Source organism: Tyto alba, unplaced genomic scaffold (assembly GCF_018691265.1).
Source record: "Tyto alba isolate M040663 unplaced genomic scaffold, T.alba_DEE_v4.0 Super-Scaffold_9, whole genome shotgun sequence".
NCBI lineage: Eukaryota > Metazoa > Chordata > Aves > Strigiformes > Tytonidae > Tyto > Tyto alba.
In genome coordinates, this window is record NW_024881330.1 from 39,667,415 (window position 1) to 39,690,229 (window position 22,815).

The 22,815-nt window shown below is 39.0% G+C and overlaps 1 protein-coding gene across 12 annotated transcripts in view; it reads left to right on the forward strand.

Annotated features, from left to right (window-relative positions):
• The first annotated feature begins 821 nt into the window (after positions 1-821).
• The window catches only part of ASPH (aspartate beta-hydroxylase), a 117,494-nt gene continuing 95,500 nt past the window's right edge, over positions 822-22,815 (forward strand). For 2 of the 12 annotated variants that reach the window (XM_042786238.1, XM_042786237.1), the window contains exons 1-4: positions 831-1,014; positions 19,571-19,720; positions 20,502-20,546; positions 21,800-21,868. In XM_042786238.1, the coding sequence (XP_042642172.1) occupies positions 954-1,014; positions 19,571-19,720; positions 20,502-20,546; positions 21,800-21,868 (325 nt within the window). In that variant the 5' untranslated portion in view covers positions 831-953. Of the gene's footprint in view, positions 1,015-15,927; positions 16,306-19,570; positions 19,721-20,501; positions 20,547-21,799; positions 21,869-22,815 lie in introns of those variants that run through there. The other 10 variants (XM_042786241.1, XM_042786236.1, XM_042786232.1 and 7 more) reach the window with 10 other exon arrangements.

A 22,815-nucleotide genomic window follows, 5' to 3' on the forward strand; every position in this document is an offset into this window, starting at 1 on the left:
ACGCTTATTTTGTCACAGGCTATTTTATGTATTCTTAAAGCCTTAAATAAGCTTGTTTGAGAATTCATCCGTTGATGTAATGTGCTTCCTTCCAAGTCTTTTACCCCGTTGGTTGAAAAGGCGCTCTCTGGAAGGCTTAACGAGCTATTTCCCCTAATTCGGGCATTTAGCTGGATGCGTTATTAACGCTCGAACAGAGCGGAGGCCGGTTTCAGAAAGAGGAGAGGCTGCTTGAAGCAGAGACTCCGTACAAACCACCAGCCCCCGTTCAGGCCGCTTTCCTTTCCCCAGCTTTCTCCCCGCAGCGCGGGGAGGGCGGCGGGGAGGCCCCTCACCCCCCAGGCGCCCCGAGGGCCCGGGCCTCGCCCAACCGGGCTACTCGGCCGTCCCAGCGCCCTGCCCGCGGAAAGACCCCGGGGCCGCGCAACCCCCGGAGCCTTCCGCCCGCCTCACGCTCCCCTCTGCCCTGCTCGGGGCCCGAGCCCCTCGCTCCCCGCCAGCGAGGAGCGGAACGAGGCGGCTCCCCGCCGGCCCAAACCGGCGGGCCCGACGCGGCCCCTCACCGGCCGAACCCTCGCGAGACCAGGCGGCCGCCGCCGCGCTCCCGCAGCTGCCACGTTCAAAGGCACCGGCGGGCGGGCGGGCGGGCGGGCGCGCGGCCCCCACCGCCCCGCCAATCGGAACCGGCGAGGCGCCCCGCCCCCGCCCCCTCTCCGGCGGGCGGCCCCGCCATTGGCTGGCGGCGGGCGGGGGCCGGGCCGGGCGTGGGCGGGGCCGGGTCGCAGGGCAGCTCTCGGTGCTGTGCGCTGCCGCCGCCGCGGGGCGCTGCCGCGCGCGGGGCTCAGGTGGCGGCGGCGGTTCCTGACTCGTTCTCGCCGCGGCTCCGCCCCCCCCGCCCCCCTCCCCGCCCCGGCCCCCCCCCCCGTCCGTCTCGCAGCCTGACAGGAGGTGCCATGGCCTCCCGCAAGAGCTCCCGAGGCGCCGGGGGCAGCCCCAGCCCCGGCTCCAAGAGAGGTGAGCGGCGCCGCAGCCCCGGGGGGAAAGGGAGGGGGAGTGTGTGTGGGGGTGAGGGTGGGGGGGGGGGGGGTTTCCCGCTGAGGGGCGGCGGCCGGAGCCGCGGGGCTGGGGGAGGGGCGGGGGCCGATGTGGCTCGTGGGGGGTGGGGTGGGGTGGGGTGGGGGCTGCGCCGCGTTCTCCGCCGGAGCCTCCCGGCGGGGTGAGGTGCAGCCTCTCCCCCCCCACACACCCACGCACACACCCACCCCAGCCTCCCCCTGCTCTTCTGCCGGCCCTCGGCCACGCGGCGTGGGCCTGCGGGGGGCCGCGCTCTTCTGGCGGCGTGGGAGCTGAGGGGGGCAGGGAGGGATGGGTGGGTGGATGGATGGATGGGTGGGTGGATGGATGGATGGATGGATGGATGGCCGAGGTCCGTCCCCCGCGTTGCCGTCGTTCCCTTTCCCGGGAGTTCCCGTGGGAGAGAAGCTCGCGTGGCCGGGCCCGGGCGGTGGGGAAGCCCCCCCGTAAAGCTCCCCCGGAAGGGGTGGGGGGGGGAGCGACGGGCGGGTCGTCTGCCCGGCGTGGGTTTTGTCGCCCGGGGGCGTCCCGGGGAAGCGTGCTCAGCCCTTTTCCTCCAGAAGCCGGGGGCAGGAGCGGGGTGCCCGGTGTCGGTTGTTACTCTCGTGTTTAAGCCTGGATGCTGGAGTATCTCCTCAGGCTGACCTGTGTAACAACACTGCTCTGAAGTTATTAGATCCCGTGTAGGTGTAGCATCCAAGCTGGTGGCTTCTGGAAGTATAGAAGCGAGGAGAAATAATCTGGGAAGAACGCAAGCAGGAGGGGTTTTGAGACTATCCCTGCCTCCCCTCGATGAAGAGCACCTTAGCAAATCTGACTATTCATCAGCTACTATGCATGGACAGTTTAGATGGGGAAAGCCTTATGTGCAGTAGCATTTTTAAGCACAGCAGAACACGCCTGAAAGAGGGGAAAACTATGTACTTCTGGAGTGACTATGCAACCAGCCAGACTGGACTGAAGAAAGGAAGTGCTCTTATCAGAGATTGAATGTTTGCTCGTTCTAACTTCTTTGGTTTGGAGCTTGACATGCACAGAGCTCCAGTGATGAAATGTGGTGGTAACAGTGAAATAGTATCTGTTGTTCCTCTTTGAATATGAATAATATGAAGAACGGTGTTAAGTAAAGGATGAAATATATAGGATTAGTTTACCTATCACAAATTGAATTAAGAGAGAAAGATTTCAACTATACCAAAGCATATAAGAGTTTAGAGATGGTATTGCAATGTTTGTAGAAGTGTTTTGGGTTTTTTTTTTTTTTTTTTAAATCCTTTTTCAATTGCTGGACTATGCTGTAGAGTCTATATTACACTTTTTGCTTGGGCTGCAGGTGCTCTGATCATTAGCCAATAGTAAAACCAGACTTAATACAGGTTTTCAATTATAATGCATTAAGAACATGCATCCCCAGTATAATTTTGAATACTGAGCATGGTTCTGTTAATATTTAAAATATCACTTTAAAGGTTTATCAACATTTGAAAAATAAATTTTTCAGGGAACTGAATCTCTAAATATTCTGTAGGTTTTTATTTTCAGTCTGAGTAAAACTGTATCTCTGTATCAAAAGCTATCTGGCTTGTGTAATGGCACTGGGGACGCTTTCTGTTATCTGTGAGGGTATGGAGCAGTATGAGTAATGTGTTAGGCACTCTCCAAAGATGTAACCTCTTAAATTTAGACAAACATTTTGTTAGTTTCAGCAACTCCTAGTTAGAATTTCTTGGACAACCATAGAAATTACAGCATGAAGCTGATGCTCTTTTCATAGTTGCAGCTGCAGAAAGAGGTAATGGATGATTACCCCTGTGCGAATAAAGGAACAGCTAGAGGAAGAGAGTCTTCACAGCAGCAATTAAGGCTTCCACAGTTGAGCAGTGTGAAAATCTGATGAGTGTGAAAATCTAATTTTTGAGATGGCTAGTAACCGAGGCTGCGAAGTATGGAAACCTCAAGTTTGAGGCAGTTGATAATGTTGTAGCATTCACTTTCACAGCCGTTCATGGGAGAGGACGTGGCTTCTTGCCAAGGCGTTGCTCATAGCTCCGAAACCACTGAAGCTGACAGCACATCTAAAAATCTGTGCGCTGAAGACAATGCCTGCATCTGAATGTAGTAATTTGCTTTTAGGTTTCCATATCAGAAAATATTGTCAGTAATTTACAAATAGACTAAGTCTGGAATAGTTCTAACTGTAGTTTATATAGGTGTTTTCAGACTCATTGAAATGTTAAAAGTGGAACTAAATATTTTTTAGAAATAGAACTTTTACTTTCAAAAGTCGTATACTAGGAGCTGTCAAATCAGTCCTAATGAAAGAAAATAATCTTTGTCTTTAAGCTTTGTACTAGTACTGATGGGTGCTTCTTTGAAAGTGACATTTACAGAATTGCATGAATATGCCAGTGAATTTATTTGGAGTACAGAACCGAAAACCAGGTCATAATTTAACAGTTTGGGGATACTTAGAGAGGGAAACATGTGTTTGTTATTATCTTTACTGGAAAGTTTGGCGTCTTGTCACTAGCCTAGAGAATCCATTGTAAAAACTATAGCCTCTCTAAAGGAAGAAAATAAATTTTGAACAGCTAGATGAAGTAATAGATACTTACTGGAATATTACTTAAAGCTTCGTTAGATGAGGGACTGTGTTCGTAGAGAAATAAATGCGTGTTACCTGGTCATGAATTAACTCCCTCAAGTTTCATGAGACAAGAAATTTGGAAATGTCTTGGGCATTAGCAGGTGGTTGTGGAGAAGCCTTCCAGTAAGAGTGAGCTACTTTTGAAATACAGATGGCTGGAAAAATATGAATTACTTTGTAAGATATGCTTAATTGTAGAAGTAAGAGGACTGATTATAAGGCATCTATTCTTATGTTGCTGTGTGGGTGTCTCCTGTCTTACAGTACGTAAGCAAGGACTTAAACATAGTTCCCACCAATTATATAGTTGTGCAAGAATTGCTATCTGTTTTCTTTATATTTCTAATGACGAGTGGAAGAGTAGTTCTCCAGTAAGCTAGGCACTATGTAAAAAAACACATTTCCAACACAAGGCATCATCTATGTCAACAGACAATTGTATTTTATATTAAAAAAATAAAATCAAATCCTACCTCTGCTAGTTCTGAGGCTGTGTTGTCACACAGGTTGAAGTCAAAAAAACTCTACTGTTACTTTGATAAATTTTCTTTAATCTCCTTAATAATAATTGAGATTATCTTCTGACATCCCCTACTTTTCTCTGCAGGATCCCAGAAGATTTAACTTTTTCGTATTTTAACCATGTAATTTCCTTACATATCCGGATGCAAATATATTGCCAAGCTTTTAACTTCTTTTACTCATCCTTTGGACCTTCTAAGGTCTCTTAATCTGCTTCTTTCATTAATTTCTGGCTTTTCATCTTTTTAATTTTTTTTTTCGGTTTGCATTCAAGCTGACATGATGACCTTATCCAAATGCAATTTTGTGCTAATGTTACTTCTTTTGTAACTAACAGTATCACTTCTAGGAACATAGTTGTGTGTGTTAATTTGCATGAACTTTGACAGCTCGTCTTATCTCTATTGTAAAGACTACTTTATAGTGTACTTTCTCTGGGTGAGGCTTTCTGTTAGCTTTTTAATTTATCTAAAAAGCAGAGAAAGTTCATCAGATAAACAGGTCACCTTTTTCCTGCTGAAGCTCTTTTGTTGGCTCTTGGGAACACTGAACTTCACATCCCTGTTTCCAGTGCTTTAAGTGGGATTGCCCGTGCCTCCTTTGGTTTCCCTCAGGTCCCCAACTCTGCTGTGGTATATCTCCTTTTCTTACACTATGGATTCTATGTAAATACGATGCTTCTATCCATCTAAAAATTTTGTCTCTTAGTTTCTGATCTGAACTACTGGCCGGTGTGATTGCTGTACGCTCTTGACTTTACATCAGTGTAGTGTATCATCCAATTTCTTGTGCTACAATCTATCCATTATTTCCTTCTTCATTTTAATTATAATCCTTAGCAAGAACGGTAGCAAGGCGTTGAAGGTCATAAGTGAGATGTAAATTTGAGATGCTCTGTGGAGCTTAACAAGTGTTTTGACTGGTCTGTCCAAGTCTAACTCCTAGTGTTTGCTGAACTAATACAAATTCTCATGAATTCAGTTAGCTCAGTGCTTTGATTTGACTATTTAAACTCAAGGTTAGAATGTTTTCTTGTAACATCTTTGGTATTCAGGAGTATACAATGGAATGTTATTACTTTGTTGGAGTTGTTATATGACTGTTGCAGACAAATGAGAAGTTCTTTGTGTCTCATTGGTGGAATCTTTTAATACTGTTTAAGAAATGTTGCAGTGATTTCTTCACCAAGCTCATCCTATTGCCTAATTTAGTTGCATACAACTAGTCGAAGATCTTGAATTTTTACCATGAGTGCCAGATACTACTGTTTCTTAAACGGTTTGGCACAGACTCGTAAAAAACAGGTCTTTATTTGGAACAAGATGGATTTAACTAGGAAAGTTGATTATGACTTGTGAGACTAGTAGATCCTGAATTGTAATGGCATTTGTGTATCTGGTCTCTAATAGCTAACTGTAGCTTTCAAAGTGTGATTTGGTCATGTCAATAACAAAGTATCTAAACAACAACTCTGTGTGTGTGTGTTTCTTCCCTGAATCTTCAGGAAATCCTAAAACATGCTAATACAAGTAGGAAAACCATGAAAATGCAGACAGCCACCTCTTTGTGATTCATCTGTCTACCTTGTGCCTTGTTCAGGGTGGCCTTTCTGGAAAACTTTTTGACATATTGTAAAATAATTGCCAAATTAAATGATGGTAACAGCAGTAGTGATCCAATCATCTGTAATCTACATGGTATGTTGCATCAGTGCCATCAGTGAAATTACTGGTTTTTTCTGGGTTCCCCCCACCTCTTTTGTTTTTTCTTTTTCTTTTTTTCATTTTCATTTTTTTAAATATCCTGTACAAAACTTGAGGCAGTAACTCTTCAAACAGGTCAGTTTTCTTATCTCAGATTAAATGAAAATGATGTAAATAACATCTTTAAATTGTTAGCTCAGGTATTCCTCTGCATACATGAGCAGTTTGCACTGGAATAGTGAGTCCTTCATATACCTCTTCCTTCATTTCTCTAGAACTAGTGTTAAATGAGCGCTAAATCCTGGAAAGGAACCCTGTCATCTCTTAGGTTTATCTGTATGAAACTTTCTATAAGCCGTTAGCTATTGAAAGATATGGTATCTGACTGCCATGGTCACTCTGTAATGAAAAACAATCAATTTGAACACAGTATATGCTTTTATGACTTGTTTTTCCTTATTGCCTGGTGTTTGGATTTATTCTCTTCGCTCTTTTTCAAGAGAGTATTATTTCAGGTTTTCAGACTGATACCGAAGTGTAGCAGGATTGACATAACACCAAAGAGAGGCCTGTATTTTCCCTCTGTCAGTACTTTTCCTCCTTAAGAATTCTGGAGCACTGGGAAATTCCTCCTCCTGCTTCTAGAGATGCTGCCACTTGATAAAGACATCAAGGACAGTTCTCTCCCTTTTGATCCAGTGTGGGCTGAAATTTTGGGCCTGCTCTGTGTTGTCTAGTGTATTTTACCTGCATGCAGGAAGTCACTGTGGGCTAAAAGTTATTAAGTTATTATTCATGGTGCTTCGGGTATGGAGTAGCCTTGCACTTGACATCTGCAAGGATGTGTGCATTCATATACTTGAACATTTCATCAAAAGTTTAAATGGTACATTAGAGAGGTAACCTTTTCAATAGCCTTTTGAGGCTAGAGTTTGTATACAATGTTAGGTGGGGAACCTAAAGTATCACTAATAATCTCAGGGAAACAGAAAGTTGGAGCGGTATATTTTCTCAGATTTTGGCAATTACTCTGAGAATAAACATGAAAATTCCCCATCAGATATGGTAGCTAGTCGAGGTTCAGACTCCAGGGATGTATATCATATTGGGGGATTAAGGAGTGAAATTTTTTTACAGTTCAAGGCTATAGGTCTGCATTCTGCTTAATCTAGACTGAGATTGCTCTGCAGTCTTCCCTTTTTCAGTTCCCCTTCCCTGTACCTGAATCAGTAGCTGTGCAGGTGCTGGGTGAACCATGCCAGGGAATTGATAAACTGAAAGCTGACTCTCTTCCCCCAGAGTGGCTCAGTGCACAACTTTATGGGAAGCCCTTTGGGTAGAAGGGAAGAAAGGACAGTGAGTGGCTGGACATCAGGGGAGGGTGAGGTTGAATCTAGAGTTTTATGTTCAATTGTGTCATTGTGGAGCACCTGTGTAAACATAGAAAGTGAATGGTTTGGTTGGATATGCTAATGTAATGGCTGGGTAATTAAGGCTTCAGTAAAGTCAACAACAGTTGCTGGCAGTAGAAGGCATGTAAAGATTATTTCTAATTAGAGAATGCATAAAAAGGTGAGATTTCAGTATTGATGTTTCTTTAAACTGAAAACCCCTTTACTAATCACCTGTATGAAAAGAAAAAGGTTCCTTTCCAGCTGGACCTGTCTGAATCACTCTGAAACGTGTAATAAGTGTTCATGTGCTAATTCTTATGTTGAATTCTTCATTGTAGAGAACTTGAGCAGTGAAGTTCTGATTTACCCCAAGATGAAGATCACAAACTGGTAATCTGTGTGAGAGCCTGCAGCAATCTTTCTCCTAACTGCATCCTAGGGGCTAGCTCTTTGCATGAAAGAGTTTTGAGCTATGCTTTGAAGTGGAAATCATAACTCTGTTATGTGTCTTTAAGTACACTGGAAATCAAGTATGCAGATAAGCATATCTTGAGTTTGAAGGGACTGTAGTATGTGTGGTTCAGCTATGTTAGAACTTTTTAAATGAAATGAATTTTAGTCTCCTTCATATGGAGCCGCACTGTTACTATGCATGTACTTACCCAGTGTAACAAATGCTAGCAAATCATTTGTTTGAAACTTTCTTTATAAAATATTTAATAGCTAGGCATTTTGTAACTACTGAGTAGTGTTTTTCTTGTTTTACAATTTTATTTCCCGAGGTTCTGTTTGAATGGTAATCAACAATTAATTACTAATGTAACATTCCTCACTTTTTACACTAGTGTGTTTTAAGATTTGTATTTTGTTGCCTTTTTTTAGTATTATTAAAGAAAGTTCACATAGCTGTTTGGAACTGTGGCACTATTTCTTTCCATAATAACTGTAAAACACAGCTATATCTTTTGAAGCAAGAAAGTTGTGAAAAGAGCAATACTTTTGCATCTGAGATCTAACAACGTATTCTAACAGCTATTTATACGACTGTAGGTATGAGACACCTGAAAACTCTTTTGAACTGTGTCAGAGTTGCAGATGCATAGCACCTCTATGAACTAACACCTAATTAAATTGTCTTAGTATAAGACTTGAACCTTTGATATGTTTTAGGCATTGAGTAAAAGATTTGAAAATGTTTTTTTTTTTCCATGAATAGCAGGGTTGTAGGTACTAGCAGGGCAACTAGTTTTATTTGCCTCTATGTGAAACTCCCTCAAACCATGAGAAAAATTGAAAGAACTGAAAAGACATCATCTGTTTTCTTTCTTTTGTGGCTTAATTAGGACTTGTTGCTGAAACAAATTGATGTGACCCACATTGCAGGATAGGAAAATGGAACAAGGAAAAAAATACCCTAAAATTAGTGCCAGGATGCTATACACAGAGATGAGGATTTTCAACCTTATGTAATAGAAACTTTTTTAAAGGTCACCACCAGCAGAATTTGTGTGTTCTGGGTTTAAGTATTTCTTGTATTTCCTCTCCACATTTTCCTTTCCTGAACTCTGCTCTGGCCTAGATACAACCAAATATTTAATTAACCTAGTAATTATGTAGGACTATTGGCTACATTAAATCATTCAAATAAAAGATGCGTAGATTGATTTCCAAATGTTCTGTGGGAGAGAGCTGGTTAATCAGAATATCAGCTATCAAAAAATCTTTAAGTCATCTGCATAGTTAAAATTGGTTCTATGTTGGGTTTTGAACATTAATTCTATTTTGTGTTTGTATATGCATAAAAACAAAACTTGAGAAAATTGACTAAAGCGTTTGGGGAAGAATATCAGAATGAAGGAAGGTGTACTCTTCTGTACAAATTATTTAGATAAGGTAGGTAGATAACACAAAATATTTTTGTTCTGTCTTTACAGGACTTTTATTTTTTCCTGAAGTGTTAACTCTCTAAGCCAGTTATCGTACTGTCTTTACGTCTGTGGAGAAAAGGTTTAAAAAAAAAAAAGGGAAAAAGTAATTCAAACTATTAAGATAATAAGTGATGGATTCATTAAATAGTACTTTAAATATATTGTGTTGATAGTCAGTATTCATTATAAAACTCAAGTTGTAAGCAGTGTCGTTGTTAGTCATTTAAGCTGTGTGCACATCTGTGTGTATTTTTTCCTTGTAATAAATCCTAATTGAAGAGCTATTCAAAAAATGTATATATGAATAACTAAAACGAAAAACCCAAAGCATGTCTTGGACAAAATTTGACTAGCTTTTGAAAGTGATCATCTTTATAGCACATTTAGAAAAGAAGCAGTGCAGATTCAGGATTTTCTCCTATTAACATACATTTCTATATTAATTTTTACCTCCTCTGACTTCAGCAGTTACGCCTAGATAAACAGAACTCCAAAGGAGAGTTGTCAACAGCAGCAGCTCTTACAGTGACAAACAGCTGCTCTCTCCGAACCTCACTGAAAAGTGCAGGGTGAGCACTGCAAATAGAATTCACTGCTGTGCTGTATTTAGATAAAGTGCCTTTGACAAGTCTTGCAACACTGTGCAACCTCCTAGGACAGAATTTCTCATTAAGTTTCTTTTTGTCTTTAATTTGTGACTGTTTTCTTTTAGAGAGAAAAGCTTCTGTTTATTAAAAAATACCAAAGCAACCTAGTCATTCTTGTGATGTTTCTTTTATGAGTAGATATCTTCTGAAGAAATTTTCTGATTTTTGTTGTGTATGAATGTCTTAGAAGAATCTTTTAAATGGAAAGCAACCAGGATTTGTTCACTCTTTATAGTCAGAATAAATGTAACTATGTCAGATTAATAATTAAAAAAAACCCACCCTGGGGAATGATTGTTGGCATCAGTCAAGGAGATGATAATCTTCTTCTTGTTTTGTGTTTTTTTTTTTTTTTTTTTTTTTTTTTTTTTGTTTTTTTTCTGAAGAATGATTAATTCTGACTTAGTAACAAATCACCTTAGCTTGCAGCTAAAAAGCTCTTCTAAATATTGTGGTGCTTCCTGTGAATCTGAAAGGCATCTGTAGGCTTAAAAGTACTTTGAACTATAACAGCTTATATTCAGAAATGGGCTGACTTTTAAAAAGTATAGACCATCTCTCTTTATAAACTGAATAAAAAAAATAAATAAAAAACCCTACATGTGTCTATTTACTTGAAGCGTGTTTTCAGATAATAGGATTGCAGATCCGATTCTGTGTGGAACAGGGCTAGAAAGAGTCATTTCTTACTTCTATGCAACACTGGTAAGTTGGAGTTCTCAGCCAGAATAGAGGATAAAAAGATTTAATTCCATTTTCTTCTTGAAGAAGTTTGGTTGACTTTCAGTGTTGCAGCTGCTGTTTATGGGGTATACCTGAAGAGGAGTGAAAGTGTATATTTTAAATTATTCTTGTTGAAACCTTCAATCCAAGGTGAAATAGAAATTCAGCCTGCTGAGAGTGAGAACCACGATAGGCCAGTTAGGTGTGGAGTTCCCTTTCTTACTTAGAAAAGAGGGGAAAATCTGGGCTTTAGTCTCTGTTCTCTGGAGCTCTTCTCTTACAAATTGCTGTCGTGGCCAGTTAAGATTTGACTGTGCACAAATAAACAGCTTTGTGGTGAAGAACTGAAATCTCTGTGTTCTCATACCCTTGGGTATACTTAAAAATGTGTTTTAGACCTCCCGAAGAAATCCAAACACTGTTCCCCAGAGGAGAAAACTGATCTTCTACATCCTGATTAAGTGCTGAATTTGAGAGGACGGTTCAAGTGGAATTGCTTCATCTATTGAGGGGAGAAGATTCCTTTCACTAGTGAAGCTCAGCAGGGTGCTTATGATCCTAGAGTTTTTTAATGTATTTTGTGCTGCATCTCCTTTTTTTTTCCTCCTTCTTTCCCCTCCAGTTGGCCACCCTCAGTGTCTCTGCAATCAGCCTGCTTAGTTGTCAAATCTCAAGTGCATTACTTTGTTCTTGTTTTCAGTATTTATGTTCTTCTTTGACTCTTTGTATAGTAGGATGGTGTACTATGAGAAATCTTGTAGGGATTGAAAATTAAGGACCATAAAGGTTTATGGGAGGACTGATTATATGTGGAGTAAGGAAAAGTTCCTCAAACACTAAAGTAAAAACCTGTGAAATGGCAGCAGGAGAGCCAAAATTGCCATTCATTGGGCTAATTTATCAAATTTAAGTTCTGGTCTCTTTGTTTTTTTTTGAATTTACCGCTCCTTCTGTTCCAGCCATTTCTCTGTTCCTAACTAGTAAGTTTCTGATTTAGTTTATTAAAGTCCTTTGATAATGTGCACAGGTATCTTTATAACCATGTAGACAAGATTATATAAAGTGCAAAGCAGACATCTAGTTTTTAATGATAATAATAATAAAGCTACTAGTTTTCCCCTAATTTCCATTACAGTTGCAGTGCTGAAGATTTCTTAGATACCAAAAGGAAGAATCAATTTTGTATCATGAAGAATTTATATTGGATTTATTAAAAGTAAACCTTTACGTTAAACTTAAGATCTTATCTCTAAAGACCCCGCTGTTGTGATTTTTTCTAAAACAAACAAAAATTTCTGATTATGAACATTTCTGAAAATGTAAGGTTGGAATATTTTGTAAGGGATACTGTACTTTAGTAAAAATCTCTGTTCTAACTGTAAAATAGATGGAGAAAACAGTAGCCCTGTCTTCATTACAAAATGAAATAGAGTTTGTAAAAGCACAGGTTTGTCCATTAAAAGTGTATTATTCCACCCTTGGTATTATTCCACCTTTATATGTATCTGTTTTAATTCAGGGACAGCAGTTATAATCATTGTGGTGTGTGGACTTCTCAAAATGGAGCAGTTCAACACCCATGCTTATTGAGTCTAGATTTTGAAATGCATATCAAAAAAGTGTGTATATATATACACATACACAACCTATAGTCATAGAGGGAAAAAAAAAAAAAAAGCTTGTATTTTAATAGGCAGGGGAAAAATATACTAACAGAGAATGCTGTAAACCTCCCTTTGATAGATATTTTACTCAAAATAATGGTTACTGACACCACCCAAAAAACCTTTGTGTAAAAGCTGTTTAAAATAACGAACTGCAATTTCATTACTGAGAATGGCTTGCAACAGTTTTATCACTAATCATATTAGAAAAGATAATTTGTCAAAAATGTCAAGTGGTAGTAGGCCATGCTCATACAAGAGAGATTCTTTTCTGTCTTTGTACTGCTACTAGTTCATCTCTGTTGGTGGTGGGACTGCTCTATTGCAATTTATTTTGTTTTTTTACTTCTCTCCCATATCTGGTTTTTATCACTCTCCATTTTGCTTTTAAAAAGAGCTTATTCTAAATGATCTAGTTGATGGATATTTTTTGCTTCTGAAATGTAATTTTCAGATATTTCTCTGAGGTTAGTGTTTTGTTGTTTTTCCTTCTGTTGTGTTTTTCTAATTTCTAGTAACTGCCTTCTCTTCATGTGATAATCTGTAATTGATTTGGTATTACTTCCAAATGCACCTTTATGGGAAGTAAATACACGCATTAGGAAAGCTTAGCTTGATGCTTTGAAGCCTGCCTTCATTTTTGTGTTCATAGCGGACATTATTTTTCCTCTAAGCTTCTTCATTTGCACTTTGGTAGTGATCTACAGGTAGAATTAATGCTGCTAGTCTTGATTGTCAATTATGCTTCTCTAAAATTAACTAAAATAGCATGGAGTGCTATTTTGTTAAACTAACTTGAGAATAGTTAGTTAAAACTAACTTGAAAATAGTTTTAACATTTGAAACGGATGTACAAGTGAGGTGAGGAATAATAATTTGAATGTTAGTGAAGCAATTTGAGTTGCTTCAAAAAAGGACAGACAAATGAGTAGACTACAGCATTTGAACACAGTAGAATGCGACCTCTCAAGAAGTCTGAGCTGTTGGTTTAGCTATCCCAATCTTGAGTTGTATTTTAAATATTTATCTATTCAATTTAGCCCTTGTCTTTCACAAAGCTAGCAAAAATAATACTGTTTGGTATTTTGAACTATATCATTCAGAGACATACATGTGTAATGTTATAGGTAGATTAAGGCCAATCACATCCAAATACGGATTAATGAATCTTTATTAAGGTAAGAGAGCAAATGCAGCGCTGGGGTGGCCGAGGAGTCGCAGCTCCGTCCAGGCTCACCAAATTAAGTTTCAAACCCCCTTTTATCCACCCAGCTGCCGGTTTCAACACCTTCAGCACGCCTCCTGGCTTCTTCTACAGTCTTCTTTTTTCAGTCCTGTGGTCATGTACACCTTGTCCTTCAAGTCTGGGCCAATTTGCAGCTCCTTTGTCTTTTATGGCTCAGTGGTTTCAGTTCCTCTCTTATCTCAAGGACAAGGGATACCAGAGATGGCCCATTCTGTTCTTTCTCATTCCATTGCAAAGGAGTTACCGCCCTGTGATATGGACCATCTGGTGAGCATCCCAAGAGGGGGGGCTGTTGGGTTGGTGTTTCCTCAGATCAATTCCCCCCTTTTCCCAGTAGTAAAGTCTTTTACTTTTCTTAAAATTTGGATCATTGTACTAATAATAGCTTTAGCCTAAGAAGTAATTTTTTAATTACTTTTAGCGAAAGCAAAATTCTTCTATTACTTATCACATGTAAGGTGTATTTTTCAAAGTGTGCATTAATATATGTTGCTTGTGGGATGTATAATCAATTTTGTGGCCCCTTGTTCCATCTTCCTTTAGATGAGTCTGGAGAGTTTCCACATTTTTGGCTGTAGCCTCCCCTTTCAGAAATGAAGATATTTGTCATTTCTGGAGAAGACATGTTCTTGCAATCAACTGATTTTTTTAAAAGGCACAAGATAAGGCTGTGGGTACTTGGTTAAAGGTCTACACATGTGTGTTAGTTCAGATTGTGAGTGTATATTTAAAATGAATTGCTTGACTGTCTCCACTCACTTTACTTTTTTTTTTATGAGTTGTACTGTTTGCTGTTGTCCCTGAATATACTTAGGTTTGAGTAAAATGAAACTGAAAGGTATGCTGCAACCCATTGTGGGCGTTCAGCCAGGTAAGGCTGAGTTTGGAGCAACACCCCCCCCCCCCCCCAAATATATATAATGTGGACTTCGGGTCCCCAGGATCAGTTAGGTGCTCTGTGGATCTACTTGTAGTAAGATCTGGTATCTGCAAATGCAGGTGCAGCTGAAATGAAGTTGCAGCAAATTGCCTAATCTAATGCCTGTCAAAACACTATAGGTTTAATATGTAATAGACTATATATCACTGTGCATAAAATTATTTCCCTTAATAAGCTGTTGATTTCTCCATATATTTGGTGACTTTTACCCTTTGCTTAAATTTTCGTCTTACCTTGCTCTAAATCACTTGTGTATTAGAGAAGTTGCTGAAATGTGCTAGTTAGGAGGTCTTCCTTAAAGCATCTGCTTTGATGTATTCAGGTGGCTTTAAGGATAGTTAAAAGATACACTAGTTACAGAATCAATTGCCTGTAGCTCCTTTAAATCCATCTGAAAAGTCTTAAACTCGGGTGTTGTTACTTTTTTTTTTTTTTTTTTTTTTTTTTTTCTCCCTTGAGGTATAGGGAATTGCATTTGCTAATTAGTTTCTGGCTGGTAAAACCACAGGAGGTATATGTTGTTTTTCAAAGTAGGTGTAACATCCTACAGTTTACTTCATCTACCTGATGGGTATGTTATTTAAAGAAGTGTGGGGGAAGAAGGACAGAGTGCTAGATCCTAAAGATTATATTAGGGTTCCTGTTCATGAGAAACCAACTTATGTTTCTGTCTTCCTCTCACCCAAAGGGAGTTTTCTTTTGTTTGAAATGCAGTGGGAAAATAATAGTTTGTTGACACTGAAGCTGTAAATAAGTTGAATAGTGTATTAGTGGGTTTTTTCTTCCTTTTCTGGTCCTTAAGAAGAAGAGAGTGTGTTGTTCATTAATCATTTGTGTTAGCTTTAAATCGTACAGGTAGCATGCATATTGTCAGAATTTAAAGGGGGGGGGGGTGAGGGAGGTGAGTTAGCGTTAGTCCTTTCTGAAAAGGGAGGGCAACAAAGCAAAACCAACACCTCTGCTACTTTTAACAAATAGGCAATAGAAATGTTGCCCGTTTGCTAAAAGGTTTAGCGTTATTGAACGCGGGGAAAGCAGGCTTTGCTTTGGCAAAGCAATCAGCAACCCTCCTGTGGGTCTGCTAGAAGCAAATAGGTGTACCAGGGGAACAGTTCAGATCTGAAAATCCTTTGGCAGGAACGCGTGGGATTGGTTTCAAGTCACTCTTTTAGAAGACTGGAAACTATATTTTAGACATTAGCTGTCTGTTATTCTTAAAGCAGCTAGCAAGTTTCAAATGAGCAGTCTCCACAGGGTACTCGGGAAGCCTGGCAGACGAGTGCCAGTACGGAGAAAGTTCCTTGGGCGAGGGCCAACTTAGCAAATGCAAGCAGGCAAGCTCTGTGTCCAGACTTGTGTTTCAGCTTATGCTGATGGATTTAATGTCCTTAGAGCTCGGGCACTGAGGCGTACACTGCAGCAAAAATACTACAGTGCAACGTGCTGGGTTTTATTCGCTGCTGTGCTTGATGCTGGAGGATTAAGGGGAGGGGAAAGGATCGACTACCCAGGATGCTCTGTTAGGAGGAGTAAGTGAATTTGATTGTCGTCAGGGCTAGATTGCCATATGAGTTCTGAAAAACGTTTGGCTCCTGAGGATGACTGCTCTAAAAATAGATCTGGAGGAGAGGTTTCTCTTGGGTCCAGTTTCGGGTTCCAGCTGAGCTGGCTTTAGGAAACTTGTTCGCTCCTGTTGCAAGACTACGGTGAGGATAAATCGTTTCTCATTCCCTGCCTTCAGCGTTAAGTTTTGGAGATCTCGACACGCTCGCTCGGTCTGTGGAAATCAAGCACTAATGTTATGGCTGACGACACAGGTATAATCCCAACCTTTTTGTGAACAAATGGAAAATGTGTAGTCACGGATACCGGCTATGTCTGATTTTGTAATCAGCAAAATAACCAGCTTACTGTGGCATGTTGTGTTTTCTAGCTAGTTTGCTGTTCTGGTCTGTGTTACAGGCTGCCTCTGCTATCTTTGATTAAATTCTCTCTGGAGTAGAGGTATTTTATAAGTTTATGGCAGGTGGTTAATTGTAACTTTGTTTTTGCTAATTTTATAGCAGGTGCTTAATTGTAACAGTTTTTGCTAAGTTTATGGCAGGTGGTTAATTGTAACTTAGTTTTTGCTAAGTTTAGGGCAGGTGGTTAACTATAACTTAGTTTTTGCTTGAATAGAGCACACATTAACATAAGACATGGCTTTGTTTTCAAATATCTGACTTCAAAGTTATTTTTGGAGTATATGAAATTACTAGGTGTATTGAACATAAGATAAAGTCAAAGGAAAAAAAAATCATACATTTTTATCTAGGTGGGACTCTTAATGCAGGGTGGGTGAGGTATAGGACTTTTAAAGATTTGCGGTTGAGGAATAGAATACACTTTAAGACTTTCTGATGTCTGCATAAAGACATCTGGTGGTGTGTAAGCACAGGCTTACCAGATATGGCAAGTGACCTACTTCTGACATGGCTGGCAGCATGTGCGGGGAAAGGGCTTGAATTGAGAATTAACTGTTTGGAATGAGCTCTAAGCCAGTGTCAGTCCTTGCAATGTTTTGTTCTGACCCTATGTGTGGGGTTATCTGTGTAGACCATAGGTAAATTATATGTTACATAACTTCCATTTTTGTTAAAGTATTGTCTGATCAAGCTTAATGGTTGAATTCTTAGAATTTTTCAAGATCTTTGAAAAGAATTTTCCTATAAAATAAGAAGCCACAGCATAAAAAATGTATCTTTGTGACCGTTGTCACAAAGCTAAGTGCTTTATGCACAAGAGGAGTGCACAAGTGCTGTATTTTTATAGCAGAATCTGTTTTTGAGGAACTAGCATGAAACAGTCTAGAACACTGGCAAAAATATCAACAGCTATGCTTGACTACTTTAAAAAGTTGTCTTTTATTTAATTTTCTTGTCCTTTTATTCTAATAAGTAAAGCCTGTGTCCTCAGAAGTAGCTAGCAGTAAATAGTAGGAAACAGGTAAATGTGAAATACAGTAAGATTCTCTTTCGTGTTTGCCTGTTCTAATACCTAGTTTGCTCTAGAATAAAGTTGTAATCTGGAATCATTGAAAACGTTTTTAGCCTTAAGATTTAATTTTAAATATGTACAAAACTTCCATTCACTGCACTGGAACACAGGAGTAGTGAAATTTTGCAGTTCTAGAGTATAATTATTTATTTCTGTATGTTAACGTTTCCAGCTGGAGAGCACTTTACATAGTTTTCTTGTAAAGTTGATCCTATTTCTGAATGTACTGGCACAGGCTGCTTGTCTTTGCCTCTGTTTTCAGGCAACCTGTATATCTTTCCCCCAAGGGAGGTGTTATGATGTGTTACGTGTGTGGTATATACACACCTTGCATGTATGTAATTAGGGTACTGTGAAGTAGCAATACGTGCCTGATGTGAGGCTAAATTGTCTCGGTTTCTCTCTGACTGTTACTGGACAGCCTATACGAACTTTGTGTTTAATAGAGAAAATAAACTAAATAGTTGGTATTTGATCTTTGTACGGAGTAGTCTTAATAAAAGAATATTTTTTTTCAATGAAATGCTGAGCTCAGTAAGAGCTGATGTGAGTCAGTTTGTGGTTTTTTTTTTAATTGGTCTGAGCTAGGTAGATAGCACAATGAATGTAATAAAAGGTTAGTTTATTACAGCTGTAAGCCTGATGGCAAGCAAGGTCTGAAAGTACTTCTGTATAATATCTGTTACAAAATAAGTCATTGACCTCTCATTACTTGTCTTTCAGAGCTACTCCATTTTATTCTGAAATCCAATCATGTTATTTAGCTATTGAGAGTACTTTCTGTCTTTTTCTGTGATTGGTGTTGAGAAATACATCAAACATTATTTGCAATTATTATGATAAAGTTAACTCCCTGCCTTATTATTTTATCACCATATTAATGACAAAGTTCCTCAAGGATTTCAAAATATGTAAGAAATACGAAATATGTCAGAAGTTACTTGAGTAACTAGGACTAAATGTGGCTGAACGGGCAAAGGCAGGTGCTTAGAAGGGAATGAAGTGGAATAGGCTGGCAGACATGAAACTGCAGCCGATTGCCAGTCTTGTAGCAGTAGTATCAGGAGGCAGAAGAGCAGACCTTGAGCTTTGGAGAAGGGCCACAGGCATCTTTCTGGATGCACGTTTCTTTACTACTCCTATCTCTCTTTCCCTAAAATGATCCTAGTGCAGTGGACCAAGCAATTTATGTCTTCTGTAGTGGTGATGCCCATTTGAACCCCCCCTACCCATATGCTGGGTTAAGGTCTTTCTTTTGCCAGTGGTTTGTTTGTAACTACTGTATTGTTTATATATACTTACTTTCCGTATGTGCAGTCATAAATCAAGCTGTGATTTGCATTAAGTCTCTGTGTCATCCTTTTACTTGTATGTTCCATAAGACTGGAGGTCTAAAGATAATTTGTCATGTAGTGAATCTCTGCTTGATTCTAAGCAATGGGGAATATACTTTTAGTTGATTAAGAGTGTCTAGACTTCGAGTCTTACCCTTAATATGATTTAAATTTTAGAGCTGCTTTAGGCTATTTGTGTTTTCGTGTTGATTCTGTGAGCCAATTCAACTAGCTTCGAAATTTGCTTAGGAAACGCTTTTCTTCCAAACTGTTTCTGCTGGTCATATTGCCCTCTGGTGGCAGTTTGAGAACGGCTAGCACAAATGCAAAGCATCTCAAAAATGTTAAGCTCTGTATAAATATGCACTACAGAGAAGGAAGGGGGGGATTTCCAACCAAGTTGTTCAGACAAATTACACATGGGGGTTTGCTAGTGGGTTGGCTATAGGGGCTTTTACTTGGACAATCATCGAGCTTCCCACTGTAATTCACAGTGATATGAAAAGCAAGTAACAGTGGTGAAGCTTTTTTTTTTTTTTTTTAAAAAAAAAAACCACAATCAAAAAAACCCTGAACAACAAAAGCATTACTGAAACATGTCGTATTCTGTTTAGTCATAAGAAACAAGATTTATAATTATATCCTGAATCAAAATTTTCTCACTGTTTTATACAAATCCATTTTTTCCCACTGGTTTGCCTTATTTTGACAGAGACTAAGCATGGAGGAAACAAGAATGGAAAGAAAGAAGGCCTCTCTGGAAGCTCCTTTTTCACCTGGTTTATGGTAATTGCTTTGCTGGGAGTTTGGACATCAGTAGCAGTTGTCTGGTTTGAACTTGTAGATTATGAAGAAGTTCTAGGTAAGAATTTTAAATCTTAAGATGATTCTAATAATTATTATGATATGCATTAAATGGACACCATTTAAAATTTCTAGCTAGCCAATTTGACTACTGCAGTGTTTGCAAATGATCTACATGATAAGAATAGGCCATGTAGTTGAAAAAGTATGTTTTAATGCTGGACTTTACTATGATGTTAAAATGGAATTTTTGTGAGACTGAAAAAGGTTATACACATGCTGCATTTATTAAAGAATTGAATAAATAAATATCCAAGGATAGATCTGGATCTCTTTGTAACAGGTATACAGTAGATCAATTGAAATGTCCGCTAAATATGCGTTAATTTAAGTTCTCAGAAACTTGCAGCAGTGCTTGAAAATGGGCAGCTGATGTTGCCACTTCTCTGATGGACTGTGTTGCCTATAGAGTCCGGACAACTGAGCAGTCATCCTCTTGAGAATGAGCTGTTGAATGACCTCAGTTTTAAGCTTTTAAGGTGATAACTGTGTCTCAATAATGACAATGTTAAGGTATTATTGTTAATATAATGTCTAAGGGTGAAAATTAATGTCTCAAATTTCAAGATGCATGTCCGTTATGAAGAGCTATTGTCCCTGATGTTGTAGGATTCGATGTGCACTTTTGCCACTGCTGGTTTTACAAGCTTTACAGCTTTACAAATCTGTTGGTACGTGCTTTTCTGATCTGGACTGATTTTAAGAGAAGCTTCTGGTTTGAAACTTAATGGGGTCTAGTGATGCAAATAATGGTTTCTATATTTTTACCATGCATGCAGCCAAAGCAAAGGATTTCCGTTATAACTTGTCAGAGGTCCTACAAGGTAGGATATTAGAGAAATAAGCTTGCCTTACAGTCCCTTGGCTAAAAATTTTGGTTTACGTAGTTTTTTAATTTTTTAGAGAAATATTAATCTTCTGCTATGACATGAAACTCATTCATTTCTCATTTGTCTCATTTTTCATGGTTTTGAAGAATTCTTATTTCTAGAGAATTACAATTATTCCACCAGTCTGCTGTGTTTAACCATAAACCGAGGAGATCCTGTCTAATTGCTTGCTTCCATACAGTGGTGATGGCCTTATTTTTATCTATTCTAGACCCATGTCTGAACTTTTTCTTCCACAAAACCTTTCTAATTTTCTAAGTACCGTATTAAGAATTATATTTCATTTATTTTAATGGCAATCAAGTTCTGCCTCCATTTAGAGAATGACAAGCATAAGAATAAACTAGCAAGCTGTAAGGACTTAGAGTTCTTCTGCAAACAGTGTGCAGAGTTTTAATCCTATTAAAAGTTATGTCTGAATTTTATTAAAACTAATTAGATAGCTCTGTACTCACTTGGAGATCCCAGGACACTTCTAATCCTGGATACCATGATTCTATGCTAAAAATTATTTTTGAATAGAAACTGGGTTCTCCTTTTGCATGTACTTAGGGCTGGTAGAGCTGCAGTTTCAGAAATAAAAGTGAGAAGTCTGATGTATTAGTCACCTAGGATGGACAGCTTTTTTGCCTGCAGTGAGTGCTATACAGTTGTTAATAAAAATTATGTATGTTTTATCTTTGTCCAGGAAGTAGGTTGCTTACCTTCCATTAAACTGGCAGTAAAACTTATGTACCTATCTTCCTTTTTTCTGAGAATTTACCATGGCAAGAAGCATATAATCAGAAAACAAATGGTGATTATTTGATTAATTCTTGTTTTATTATTTCGTTTCTCTCAAACATGTTGGATGTTCCTTGTGAACTTAAATTTTATTCTGAGCAAAGCATGTTCACATAAAGCACATCACTTAGTTACGGATTTGCTTTAAATCTGTAAGCACCAAAATAAATCTATGAAAGGAAGACCAACCTTGTGTTCAGTCTAAAGTCTAGGAAATACAGAAAGCAACTTAAAACATTTGTAATATTTTCAAGGAAATTTAAACTAGTTAAGAAGAGTACAGCTAAATCATTAAAAAAAAATAGTTGGTAACAACCTGGCATTGACAGTCAACCATTGCACTATGCTGGAGACAAACTGCTGAATCCCTAATTCTCTCTTCTTCCTCTCTTTGCATTTTGAAGGCAAGCTTGGGATATATGATGCTGATGGAGATGGAGATTTTGATGTGGAAGATGCTAAAGTATTGCTAGGCAAGTACAAACACAGGTGGAATAATCTATATAATTCAGTTCTCATATTCATGTTCGGTTTTTGTGTAATGTCAATACAATATTTCTGGGTTTTCCTAATTGGAGAACTTTAAAACTGATTTAATTGTGCTGGGTTTTTTCTTAATGCAAGTTGTAGGACTGTGTGTCAACTTGTATCAAGTTGTGTTCTTTTTCTCCTAATATACCAATGTAAGCGGAAAGCATTTAGTTACTGGCAGGATGATTTTGAAGTTAGATGGTTGGTGCTGCTGTATCGACTGTTGAAAGATGGTTGTGATTATTAAGAAATTTATTAAATGCAGGGCTTAAGATGCTTCAAGAGTTAAAACGTTTACGTTAACAAATTAAGCCAGGTTCATTTTAAAACAACTTCCAACAGGCCTTTGTACTACCTAGATGACTATTTGTTTAGCATATTTTTGTATAGTCTTTCCTGTACTCTTTGAGTTTTCCACAAGTCTGTTTTCTTTGCCCTTCGGAAATCCTACATGACATGGATTTTTCTTCTTTGATGTTGAAACACTGGTTTTTAGGCTTGTGTTCCTTGTAGTTTGGGAAAATATCTTTCTGCTCACTATGTATCTTCAAAGAGAAATTTCAATCACTAAACATGCTTTGTGATATTCCCCTTCTACCTACATCTAGCAGTTAAAGCACTACCATCTTCAGCTTCACAATCAAGGATCAGATAGAGACTCCTTGCATATCTGATGTTAGAAAGCTTACTTTAATTGATTTGTTCAAATGTAAACCTATTCTGAGCACACAAACCTAGCAAGTTTAAACAAATAAAAAAAAACAACGAAAACCCCTAGCATAGTAAATAACAGCTTGAGCAGAAAGCAAAGTGGGATGTCTCACACTAGTCAGTTATCGATAGTATATTAGGATCTTATGGCCTGAAACTCATTTATCTTATTTGAAAA